The sequence below is a fragment of the Anneissia japonica genome, unplaced genomic scaffold (assembly GCF_011630105.1).
Source record: "Anneissia japonica isolate Jap-2015-1 unplaced genomic scaffold, ASM1163010v1 scaffold287714_len2871179_cov188, whole genome shotgun sequence".
In the NCBI taxonomy this organism is placed as follows: domain Eukaryota; kingdom Metazoa; phylum Echinodermata; class Crinoidea; order Comatulida; family Comatulidae; genus Anneissia; species Anneissia japonica.
The window spans coordinates 1542453-1556242 of record NW_022755542.1 but is presented as its reverse complement, the minus strand read 5'-3'; the positions used below and the strand labels follow the sequence as shown (position 1 = coordinate 1556242).

Genomic DNA, 13790 nt, shown 5'->3' with positions numbered 1-13790 from the left:
ATAAACTAATTAGCATAATAAATCATTCTAAGTAGTGAGCCTTAATGGTACTTCCCTATCAATTTATAGTCTCTGTGTTCTGATGGTTCTCTTCTATTAATTGTAATATCAATTCCATTGTCCCATTACTGATTAAAGCCCGATAATTGTCATTTTCTGAAGCATGCTCTTTGCTGCATCTATTATGCCCTATTAATCATATTTAGCCATTGATCATTTATGTGTAAGCATCCAATCAAGCATGGCCATATATTGATTATTTTATTAAATTACTGAATGCGTTTTTTGCTATTTGCAAGAAGTTAGAATGTAAATGTTGCTAAGCTTGATTCAATATTTGTAGAAGTTTCCCGGATGTTTGTGTTTTAAAAAAAAGATATCATTATTGTCTTATTAAATGGCATATAATTTTGTAGCAGTGTTGTCAATTTGTAGGCAGTCTTATTTTATTGAGTGCTTTTGTTTAATTTTTTTTTGCCATCTATAATATTTTTGCACCCAAAGATACTAAACACATCGCATAAGGGCAACAAACCTTGGCAATATCTTTGCTTGATTAGTAATAATAATAATAATAGTTCATTCTTAATCTTGTATAGTGCATATAAGCAAACTCTCAATGTGCTGTACATAAAAACAGAATATTATAATTTCACACTACATTACCAATGTAGTAGTTTATACTCTGAAATATAATTTGCTTCAGATGTTTAATATTAAAAGTGACCTTAGTACACACAGGAACAAATGGATAGAACATCTTCTTCATCTTGTAAATTTCATTTCGTTCGTGATGTTTAGGATAATATTCAAATCCCTTTCCAAATCCTTTAATGTGTTTGGATTTCATAATGAAGAAACTGAAATAATGCCATGGGCTAACCGTCTCCGGTATAAATGAAATTGCGCAATTGTGTGCAAGTGCTAAAATTGATTGCATAACCAGGATCATAAACTTCAAGTCTGTTATTCTAAGGGAATGCCAGTCTCAGCATCTTCAATGTTAAGATAATATTTGCTTTGGCTTTTTTTCTTTTTTACATTATCCTTTTAAATATTCACTGTTTTCGGTATTTATCATTACTGTTATGTTATATTGATGATGTTATTGTTATTATAACACACAACATTTTTTTTTTAAATTCTTTATTTGTCCTTTTTCAAGTTGGAATTTGTCGGAAATTTGGGCTGGGGACCCGCGGCAGTACAGTGCCACATGACTTAACTAAAACATTATATTGGATACATACATACGCGCACAAACATGGTCCGTAATTTATTTTTATACCTTCTTGACTTACCTAACTCTCAATGTGATGGTTATTCAAGGAGCTGAGTGACCCGACAAAACTCCATGGTTGGGGCTGAGCTAACACTTCTGGATGGCTGGAAATAGCATCCTCAGACATATAATTTGAAAATAATTTTCTTTTTTTTTCTCTAATTTTTACAATTTTGAAAAATTTAGAAGGTTGGGGGGTGGGGAGTGAGCCGGCTGGACCCCCACCTTTTGAATGTGCCACTGCAGTCAAATGCTCAACTCAATTATTAGACTAATGTTAAAACAGTTCATTTTTTTATATACACAATGTTAAATTCTTAATGGTGAACCAAAAATTGTGCACTTGATATTTGATATTTCTGTTTTATTATTACTAATATTGCTATAATAATTTAAAATAAAGCTTAGAAACATCCATTCAATACCCATGATTATGATTATTTGTTGCAGAAAGACGTCACATTCCCAAATTTGGATATACTATCCAACAATACTGTAGATACTTATCAGTTATTTTATTGCCTTAATCAAAAAACATATTTGCCCATATTTGTAATACCATTCAGTTGAGATATTTGCTAATAATAATTGGCCTTTGAATCAACGTCATCTCCCTAAAGCACTACGTTCAGAAATACTTTCAACCTTTAATGCATTGTAATATAGTAAACATATAAATACAATTTTAATGGGACACTTGCAGTACCAAAAGACAAGTGTCCCTAATGAGTAGTTTTTTGTGGTGTACCTTCTTTTTGTTTTGCAGCTGAAAATGGGAAATCAGGAGGGGGTTCTAGTATATGAAGTAGCTATGAAAGGGCTTGAAGATAAATATTGTAGTATAAAGGCCTGAAAAAAATCAAATATTAAATAGTAGTATAGGCTTTATGAGTGCCCATTACAAATTTTATTTATTACATATTGAGAAAATCAGTTACAAATCATGAAATGGCCAAAGGTGCCAAGAGGACACCATGGTCTGAGAGCCCAACACAAGATGTGGGTATCCTCAAACCCCTGACCAGATAAACATACAATAAATTACAAAACAGTATAGAGGCAAAAGACAAATACATAACAGATTAAAATAGCCTATAAAGAGATTAATAAAATAGATAAAAAAGTAACAGATAAAAGTTATGTTTTATTGTACTGTCTATTTTATTATTGCTACATGTAATAGCCTTGTCCCCACATTGTATAAGCAAGAACATTTTAATACTTTATGAACCTAAAAACTATGTTCACTACCATTCAATACTCATAATTATGATTGTGTATTTTATATGTCATCTGAAACCTAGAGACATCTATGACAAGTGGTTTAGTTTCAATCCTTTTGGGTTTTCCAATGATGTCTGAGCTGTTTTATTTTTATTTTATGTTATTTGTATGTCATTAATATGTTTTTACTATATGCTTAACATAGATGGTATATGATATTTTATGGTGTATCATCGTCATAAGATCATCCCTAAAGACAACATCATTCTCAAATCATAAACTTCCCAACAACATTTTTATTCCAATCAACTACAGTATTAGATTGGCATTATAGTAGAAGTATTTCAGCTGTTTGTATAGCAATAGCTATTTTTGTTTTACCTGTATTGTTATTGTTATTCAAACTTTATCTCAACATTTATAATAATGGTGCTATAAATTTATGCTTCAATAAATATTACATCAGTGTCTAGAGAGTGAAATATTTTCTCAATCCAATGTATTTTTTAATTAAAGCTAATTTTACTTTGGCTTAGCTTAAACTTAAAATTAAATACAAAGTCAGCTAATTCATAATTAATTTTATTTTTTAAAGTATATATTAGCACAAGCTGCTTTCAGTTTTCTATAATTTAAAAAAAAAATTCATATATAGTACCAGTTTCATCCAAACATTGTTTTAAGGGAGCACAAATAATAATAGTAATATAAATTTGTTAATACTTCAATTCAAGGTTACAATGTCAGTGTCTGGGTAGCAAAATACTTTCTTTCTGCAGTAATATAATTTTCAGTGCAAGTATAATTATTTTAAATATAAAGCATTTTATGCCTTTAAACTATTTGTTTTTTCTATCATCATGGTAAAATGTGCAATTATATTTCTGTGTTTGCCAGGATCGCATTGGAAATAAGTTTTAATTCTTTGGGCTTTTCTTTGTAATTTCGGGTCATAAATAATAATAGTGTAGTTTTATATAGCGCACATATCCATCTAATGTAAGGGCACTTGATATGTGGACAAGGAACTCGACTAATGACTTTCTTCGCCCCTAAGGGTCCCTTCGTGTCTGTGCTACCCGGTAACCCGGTACCAGCAACTCTCGTCGTTCACCACAGGGGCTGTCTGTTCCAGTACACCAGGGTGTTCCAGTACACCGGGGTATCCCCCTACTCGTCTCGAAGGATGTACTGTGTTCTTTATAGTGCACACAAGCCATTGTATACACTGGGCCTACGGTTTATAGTCCTTATCCGAGAAGACTTGTTCAGCCACCAGAACCATAGGTGAGCGTGCCGTTCAAACCAGCTCCGATATTATGGCTATAGCTTACGGCGCCCCTGCTCTCCGCTCGGCCATTCGACTCACCTCATGTTTTTGTGCAATTTTTATCTTTGTTTTTTGTATCTCGTTTTTATGTATATATTTTATGACTCTTAATACAAATAAATTCAATCAATCAATCAATCAAAGTCAGCACGACTTCATATATTATTTTTCAAATGTACTGGTATGCTCAAACAAGTGTATTTTCAAGAAGCAGTTTGATCAAGTAATGCACTTCTAAAGCTATGATTACTGTACCATGGTGGACTACAGTTTTCCTTTGATTTTCATTCAGTCCAACAAAATCAATTTTGCATTCAGATTGATTTCTTAGAATTAATCCATGGCTGCAATTTCCTTCAATTCAGTAAATGTTTGATGATTTTCTGAGAATGAGATTTTTGATTGCTAATGGGTTAAAAATGTCCTCAGTTTTTCTATTATTACAATTGATTTTTTTTAAGGCAGTGGCTATTATTATACCAGTCTTAAACCAATTCTTAATTCCCTTTTTAAAAAATATTTTCAAAAATTTAGGGTGGGGAGGCAGGCCAGTAGCTCCTCCCCTCCTTGAATCCACCTATGTGTACCATGATTGAGCAGTAGCTCCGCTGCTCTTATAACATTTTTGGAGGCTTTATTGAGATAATTATTCAAGAAGGTGATTATTATTCAAGAGCAGCACTTATATACAAATTTAAAATATTAGCCCGTCTGACTTGTTGAAACGTTCAAATTATATAATCCATGTGTAAAATTCTGTGATTATTATTCATGTTTAAATTTAATTAGACGGTTAAGCTATATTTTGTTTTTGAAAGGCTATATACAGTAGCCTAATAAGTAGCTTAGATTAGCACATTTTTATGTATTACAATAATTTTTCATATTTTGTATTTTGATGTTTAAATTTTTGTTTCCTAATTTGGTTTTAGTTTCCTTTTATTTTCTGTCATTAAATATTATTCTTTGTTTAAAATTAGTTAAGTTTGATTATTATGTCAGTTACAGCATTGATGAAAAACACCATTGAGGTGATCAATTGTTTACCGTGGTTAAATAGTTTTTATTATTATTATATTATATGTTCTTCAATGTTCTACTTTGCAGGTCGAGATTTCAGGGAATGTAGAGGTCACATGAGATTTATGGATAACTTATCAAAAAGCACTTGCCACGAAAAGATGAAATTTCCCAAGGATTTATTTCCAGAGGTAGGAACCGTGGTGTCACAAAAAATGTATGAAAAAATAAATATACATAGGAATAGATGGCTTGGGATGATGTATCTATGTGTGCTAAATTAAATTAGTATTTTAATTTTCATAAAATATAAAATATAGGTTTGGCCTCCAGGGATTATTGCAAATATTATTTTACATGGTGAAACTGCAGGATTTTTGGTTTCATTATCATTTTTAGTTACGCTTGTAAACTTGACAATGGTGAAAAATCCTAATGAGTAATAATATTTAAATATTTTTAAGAAATAGAGTATGGTCCCTCATTTGGATTTGAACCTAAGACCACTGATTGGCGGTCAGTTGTGCTACCAACTGATCTAACCTAGTAGCTCTCTTGGAATGTCCCTTATGGAGACATTTTTTTCTCAATGTATTGCATAATGTTAAAGTCATATGCTAGCGGTGAGCAGATTAGCATTAACTTAATCAGCTATAACTTGTAGTAGCTACTTTCTGTGCACTCAACTATAAAGATTCTTTAGGATATTGGGTCCTACTCTCATTGTGTTATAGGCTGAGGAATACCGGTAAATGCAAGGTTCTTTTAATAGCACACTGACTTATAGAAAAGAGACGTATTAAGTCCTTGTTACCCTTTAACTAAGGTAACAAGGAGTTGGAAAGAACCTTTTTGCCCTTTTAAATCATTATTAAAAGTACCATTTGTATGGAAATTGTTGAAATTAATTCGAGACATTCAATGTTTGGTGTTTTTTTAATGTATTGAAGTGTCATCTCTAGACATCTGTTGTGTTATATCCTTAACATTTTCCTACCATAGTGGTGAAGAGGTGGATGTGAACTCTTAAGTGCACTTTTGCGAAAAATTAGAATCCCACTTTAGAAATTTTGCCTATAGGCTTAATATGGCCCATGTGCCCATTAGGAATGTAGTAATATTCTTTGAGAAAAACTGGGGAATGTCTTCCATCATACTGTCTAATGTACCACCAGAAGGATATTATTGAAAATAGGTCTTTGAATTTCATGTCTTATTTTTGAAGTTTCATACACTAAAAATATCCAGATCATATGATAAAAATAAGTTTCTCAAAAACAAAAATTACAGTATTAACATACTCTCTTTCAAAATACTATAGTCTCAATATCTCATCTCAAATTATCTTCTTGATCAAGGCCAGTTCCATTATAAACCTAATGAAGCAAAAAGATTGTAAGATCTCATTTAAAACCTGATTAATTATTGTAGATTTCTTGCCTGCAAAATTATCATTCTCTACATTTATCATTTCCTTCATAATGTATTTCTAAAAGGGACCATCTTCAAAAAGTATGCGAAGATAAACTTAGCATCCCCACTAGCCTCAAATTTGTATAATAAAATATGCAAAATTCAAGTTGAAAGTATAAATTAGATTTAGAACAGATACCCTGAAATATTCTTCTTGGTTGTGTGTGATAAATATATTGCAAGCCTTTTTAGAGAATAGGAGTATTTGATTAGCTATTGATTAGATGCTTCAATTGGTGGTGCAATATTAAATATTCAAATTTAATGTCAGCCAACATATAATGTCATTCATTTTTTAAGTTTTTACTTGTCATTCCCATTTAATGGCCTGTACAGTTCTTCTACTTGTAGTATGTGGTTTTAGATACCTTCAACATGTTTTCTGAATTAATTGGAATTGATTTTTTTTTGTGCACCTTTATCAAAGAATATTTTTGCTTTAGTATTCAAATCAAATTTTATTAACAGTTTTGTCTGGCAGATGCTATTGCTATTCACTGATATCAATTTTTTTTTAATTCACTATCAGTCACGTTTTTCCCGGAAGGGTTTCCTAAGAACCAGATGGTGCATAAATGGCAGGTAAGTGCTTCATAATGTGTTCTCTATTTTTGTTTTAACATAAATAGTATTGATATACAATGAATATTGTTTTTCAGTATATTTGCTTGCAAATTTTCTATGAATAATATATTTATGCGCTACTAATTATTACTTGGATATACTTCCTGTGTATGGTTTTGTTAGTGATGTTAATTAATTAGGTATTAATTATTATCAGATTTTCATGTTCACTCATTTGACATAATTTCTTCAATCCAAATGACAGTAACATTTTCAAACTTTTGTGGTTGATTGAATTTATTAGATGCTCGACCTTTACAGTAGTTCTTAAAAACCAGTTTTATAGAGGCTCTTTCAGTGTACCGTGAATGGTCTGCTGATATATCAGGGGCCTTCTTAATTAAATAAAGTAGTGTGGTACTTTTCAGCAAAGTCGCTTTATGAGGCTAATGGAGGGGAGTACTTTTGGTTTGAGAGAAAGTCCCGTTGTGAGAGGAATTGAACCCACGACCCTAGGATTGAAAGGCGCCTTACCACTAAGCTACACAACTCCGCTCGTAAACATACAACAAATGATTTTGGATGGGTTTTGTATTATCCTATAAAATATAGTTTTAACATGACAACCAGAAGACAGTAAATTCACTGTGATTTATGCAAATTTAGGTTGGTGATTGATTTTTTCCATGAAATTAATCTATTTTTTAGGAATTATGTTTTAGATGCTTTCAATTATATTTCCTGTATTTTATAATTTGATTAATTATTTTTTTATATTTTCCACAGTGTCTTTGACCTGATTAATCTTCATTTGTTCCACGATGCTAGTAATGTTGTGGCTATGCAATCGGTACGTCGTCTCCATAACTATTATTAAAAATGACAGTTTTCTATCACATCCTGGGCCTCTTGGGATTTCACATTTATTACTCGCGTCATTGGAAGAAATGCCTATGGAATACATACTTCTCTCCTTTGGGAAATATTCTGTGATGTTGCAGCTAGTAGGCCTAATTAGTAAATTGGCATTTGGACTGCTGCAGTACTACTTACCCCCATGATAGAGAGACAATGTGGATATAATGCTCAATGACGCAAGCAAGTTGAGTCAGAATGCATCTTTCTGTAGTGTCAATCAAAATTGACCAATCAGAACAGAGCCGGGAATATGCACGTGTCCTGCAAACACACATTTTGTTCCACAAACGCACTTGATTACGTGCGCTTACGCTATTGTTTTGTGAGACCTTAGCAACAATATCCAAGTCCATTGAACCCTGACCTTATGGTTGAGTGACAATATTGCAACAGGTTCCATAATAAAATGTTGATATAATTACCAGATTTGTTGATGTTTAAAGCAAAATTTGATTTGATTAATCTAGTAATGTAGGTATGCAGTCAGTAAGCAATAGATTATTAGCAGGAAGGGAGACAATTTTTTTCAAATGGGTTCAACATGTTAAAATCCCAATGATTGTTTGGTTTTATTCTCGCAGTTTCCATCCACATACAGCAATAAAAGGAAGAAGGCTCTTCATGCTGTCTTAGAAAGGTGAGCTAATTAATGCAATTTTTTATTAAAGGATTTAATTGGCATTATTTGCATTATCATTGTTTTTAAAAAAATGTTCCATTATCTATCATCTTCATCGCTGATCATCATCATCATCATCAGTATCATCAGTCATCCATTATCATCACCATAATCCATCATCATCATCATGCTCATCGTCATCATCATCATCCTCATCGTCATCGTCATCATCATCACCATCATCATCATCCTTATCATCCTCATCATCATCATTCTCATTATCATCATCCTCATTATCATCCTCATCATCATCCATCATCATGCTATCATCATTATCATCATCATCATTATCATTATCACCATCATATTAGGCAATTCAATTTTTGATTATTTTTTATTTTAAATTTCATTTATGTGGCATTATCTCTTATTGCTGTTATTAATTAATCATCATAACTGGTTATATTCTGTATGATCATCATAATGATATCGCTCCTAAAGTCTCAGAACGTTGTGTTATTATTGTAGGTTAGAGACTGATGAACATGAAACGGTGCCATACTTTGTGTTTGGAGATTTTAATTTTAGGCTGGATACGCATGATGTCGTCAAAGTAAGTCAAATTTAGGTTTTTTATGCATAATTGTGTTACATGCAGAAGGGCAACACAGCAGCAAGTATGTCTAAAATGGGGACTCCAGACGCTTCATGAATGAACACTTACTGAAAAGGCATACACATGTAGTTAAAAAGTGACAACAAATAACTTCATTCGTTTGTCAATTTTTTATGGGGGTTCTTATATGCAATAATAATTACATACTTTTCTCTAAAATTACGAAGGTATTTAACAAATTATATACATGTTCCCTCTGCTGTGCCAAAATATGAATATGTAAATATGTATACATACTATTGTTATTTTCCTGTATATGTTTGTATATTATAGCAACCAACTATTATATAACAGTTCTTGAACAAAAAAGAACAAACTATAAACTGAGTACATATTTCATGTACAAACCAAACAACATATATTTATAAAAGGAAGTTAATCATTTCGGCATGTTATTTTTTGCATGTTTTCATAGCACCATTGCATAGGAAGAAAATAACAATATTATCTGATGCTCTCTATTACTGGTTTGATCGGGATTTGACCTCTGAAACTATTAAAATTTACACAAAGTTAATGAAAATATTTTCATTTTGCAGGCACTTACAGCATCTGCCTCCGGCGAGTACACAAAGGAAAACAACGATATAGTTAAGGTTGTCTTCACTGAGAATGGGAATTCGGGCAAGGTAAACACATCAAATTTAACAGCACCAAACATTCCCTAAGGGATGTTAATGTAGCATTATATTGGCTGTCAAAACATATATCTCATGACTGACATGCAGTTGAAGATGGTAAATAATGTTGACGGCCATATTATTTATAGTTTAGATGATATTATATTAGTCTTATATTGTGCAATCTTTCAGACCTTTTATGTGGCTTCCAATCTAGGCAAGCCATTGGATCAATCAACATGGGCATAGACTGGGATGTGGGAAGGGCATCCTCATGGCTGTAAATTAGTCTTTACTAAAGTACTAAAGATGACTCTTAGGTTTTCATTGGAATGGGGATTTATTTACGGCATTCTAAATTTTTGCTACTCTCCCCCCTCCCCAAGGCCAAAACCAGCATACACCCCTCAAGAGTATTGTCCTGAGCTCACTAGGTAGAGTATTTCGTGAATATTGCAATTATCCAATTGGCATTCAATCACCTTTCTTTATATAATTGTTGATGCAATAAAACATCTGTTTTTACTAATACATTTTTTATGTTATTTATGTATATAAACAGCCTATATTCCCAAAGAGAATGAATATTATAATGTACACATTCATTCCAATATTGCTCTGTCACAGGCTAAATTATTTTCTTTCATATTCCCTGATGTTTGACATACATATGTGCAAGTTAAACTACCAGATGGCTTTTTTTCTTTCTCATTAATATGTTCATTTTCCTGTATTCATATTCTGTCTATTTACCAGGTTGTTTTAACGCTTGAGAAGAAGAAATTTGAGGCTACTGAAATCTCCCCAAATAAGGCAAAATGGGTGAGTATTTGGAACTAAAAAAGCAAGCAGTTTTCAACCACGATGAATTCAAATATTCTTAGGTTTGATTGATGTTGAAGCCAAGCTACGGAGGAAAAAAAATTTGTTGATAGGTTATAGAACTGATTTTTCAGAGACACAAAAATGGTATTTGATCTAAAACTTGGGAATGGTAAATGAGATACAGATTTTTGAATACAGTATTTAAAAACTGGGGGAAAAAATTGTGCGTAAACATGGGTCTTTTTTTTCCACCTCGCTTTAAGAGAATGATACTAGTTTTTTTAATCAAATGCTTATGTACATCTTTCGAGATGAGTAGGGGTTACCCCGGTGTACTGGTTCACTCGGCCTCTGTCGTGGACTGTTTTATGTGTAATAAAAAAAGTAATTTGTTACTGTAGATGAAACCCAGTATAAAGAACAAATAAATAAATTAATTAAAAAAAACAATCTTGTCTTTTTTTTTATCACAGTTGTTACAGTTTGATAAAGAGGCTGCTAGTTTCTCTGATCATTTCTTAGAGTTTGATAAGGATTTTGCACCAAGGTGAGAAAATTACTTCATAATACTGGATCATCCATCTAGCTCAAAGGGATTTTTAAAACCAGAGAACAAAAGCTTAGATTTGTGGCATTTATTTGTAATTTTTATTTATTATTTTTGTTGTTTATTTTATTCATTCAATATTTACTTTACAAATATTACTAAAATGTGTATTTTTCTGCATTATATTTCTGCATAATGTTTCTCTGTAACACTGGATGGGACCTTTCAGGTTTTATCTCTTTATCGACCACACTTTAAAGTGTGTGTCTATTGATTCCCTTTTCTGCAAACTAAAAATTATGATTAAATATTTATCGTAACAGCAATCTAAATTTATTTTCTATTCTATTAATGCAGTTTAATGCATAAATTTGTTTAATTATTAATTACTTTCATCATAGACCACCATTATCATGATCATCAATGTTGCAAATTTATTCTTTATTATTAAACGTTTTAATATATTTTTTACCAAACCAAAAACGAAAAAACTTAGTTATTACAACACCAGTTGTATTGTATTGTTTCACTAGTTATTAAACTGAATTCCTATTATCCTGATCTTATTCAATATCCTCTCAAAATCAGGATTGATGTAAGACTGGTGTAAAAATCGCCACTGCCGTTAATATGATTGATTTGAAATACAAACAGTATATAATTTTTTACTTTAATTTTTTTATATATAATAGTATAATTGAAAGAATTATGCATTAATAAAAATGAATGATAATATCTTATATAATAAACATTTTTTAAATTGTCCACAATTTTTAGTTATCCTTACAGTGAGGATGTGAACGAGGGTGGTCATTACATGCAGACGCGTGTCCCATCGTGGTGTGACAGGGTCTTTTTTTCTAAATCTGCAAATGGGTCCTTGATAACGGTAGGATAGTTTATGTATTTATTCAAAATTATTTTTCATTATGAAGATAAATAATTGTGAAGATAACAGTGATGACAACAATGACAGTATTTATACTTATCATGATGATGATGAATTAGGTGATATTAATATTAATGATGATAATGATGACAAATATTAGCAACTATAATGATAATAGTTATGACAGTGATAGAGATATTTATGGTGAAGATGATTGATAATATAAAATGATCTTCATCATAATTAACAAGTAGTTGATGATGATTGAGGACAATGATGAGTACAAGGATGGTGACGATTATCACGGTAATGACTATACTGACAAAGATATAGATATTTATTGTGATGATGATTAATGATGGTGGTGAATATTTTTGCATTTTTTAGAATCCAGACAATAAAGGCGAGTACCAGGTGATTGGAGCCGATGTGTGCATGGGAGATCACAAGGTGAGTATAAATGTCAATCAATCATAGACAAACAGGCTATGGTTTGGCATTGTCAAAGCCCAGTTTATGTAATGTTGATGAGTAAATATTCTTCTAATCATCCATGTAAAGGTAGAACTATAACATGTATGTGAAGAAGGCTATGGTGTGACATTGTCATGGTTAAAGTATATCATTTTAATGAGAAAATACTCTTCTAATCATCCATGTAAAGGTACCATGATAAATGCGTTGAATATATTTTGACCAAAAAAAATTGTTTTCCAAGCACAGTGGCATTTGAAGATCATGGTCAGTCAGAAATTATTTTTTTAACTATCGCCCTCGGCCTGGTTCTAGGAAAACCTTGAATTTTGAAGAACTTAAAGGTCATTAAAAGACACCTCAGAAGTTGGGAATGCTCATTTCCGGCCATTTAGGAATCAAAATTTTCTCGGGGATGAACCCCGAGAAAATTTAGGTTTTTGGAAAAAATATCATATAATGTATACACATTATTAATAATTTTTTTTTATACATATTTTTTTCTATTTCAGCCTGTATATCTTCACTTCTCTTTAGTGAATGCAAAAGGTAACCTCAGCAATAGTAACAATAGTGACACTGGTGTTTCATGTTGTATAGTCTTGTGACATCTGTCCACTACCTCTTGTGTGCAATTGTGTGTACAGCGCCCTCACTTGGTGTAAGTCGCCCACTATTAACTCTTGCATGGTTCATCGTAACTTCTCATAATATTTCGCTAGATTCTTTTTTTAACTTTTAATGTTGTTGATATATAATAATTCAATAGTTCCATTTCATTGTTAATGCAACATTCAAGATTTATGCAAGTGTTGTAGTTATTTATATTTATTTATATAGTTAGTTCCTCATGTTAGATATATGTTGATATTATTTATTTATTTATATAGTTAGTTCTTCATGTTTCCTATTAACTTTAGTTTCTTTAAGAACAGAGTACTGTATATTTATTATTTAACCTCTTGTCTATCAATTATATGTATATTTAGTACATATTGAATGTTGTTAGAAATTTGCTATACCATATTTAGGCTATTTTTAGTTTTAGATATGCATTCATTACTTGCAGCTTATTGCACTATAAATAAATACAACTTTTATTTATTGTGTTTATTTGTTTAGGTATTTTTACTATTCCTTCATTATTTTGTTTAATTTATTTACATATTTTTAATATATTATTTATTTTATTATATATTATTTTAAAAGTCTTCTGTTTGACTCTTATACACATCTAGATGTGTATAAGAGACAGCGCGTGTCCCGTCGTGGTGTGACAGGGTCTTTTTTTCTAAATCTGCAAATGGGTCCTTGATAACGGTAGGATAC

General features: G+C 31.4%; 1 protein-coding gene across 6 annotated transcripts in view; it reads left to right on the top strand.

Annotated features, from left to right (window-relative positions):
• LOC117123553 (inositol polyphosphate-5-phosphatase A-like) overlaps positions 1-13790 on the top strand; it is a 42773-nt gene that overhangs the window by 24629 nt on the left and 4354 nt on the right. For all 6 annotated transcript variants that reach the window (XM_033269525.1, XM_033269524.1, XM_033269526.1 and 3 more), the window contains 11 exons: positions 4944-5047; positions 6859-6911; positions 7680-7743; positions 8393-8448; positions 8959-9043; positions 9646-9735; positions 10483-10548; positions 11025-11098; positions 11876-11987; positions 12375-12437; positions 12974-13010. In XM_033269525.1, coding sequence (XP_033125416.1) covers positions 4944-5047; positions 6859-6911; positions 7680-7743; positions 8393-8448; positions 8959-9043; positions 9646-9735; positions 10483-10548; positions 11025-11098; positions 11876-11987; positions 12375-12437; positions 12974-13010 — 804 coding nt within the window. The remainder of the gene's footprint in view (positions 1-4943; positions 5048-6858; positions 6912-7679; positions 7744-8392; positions 8449-8958; positions 9044-9645; positions 9736-10482; positions 10549-11024; positions 11099-11875; positions 11988-12374; positions 12438-12973; positions 13011-13790) is intronic.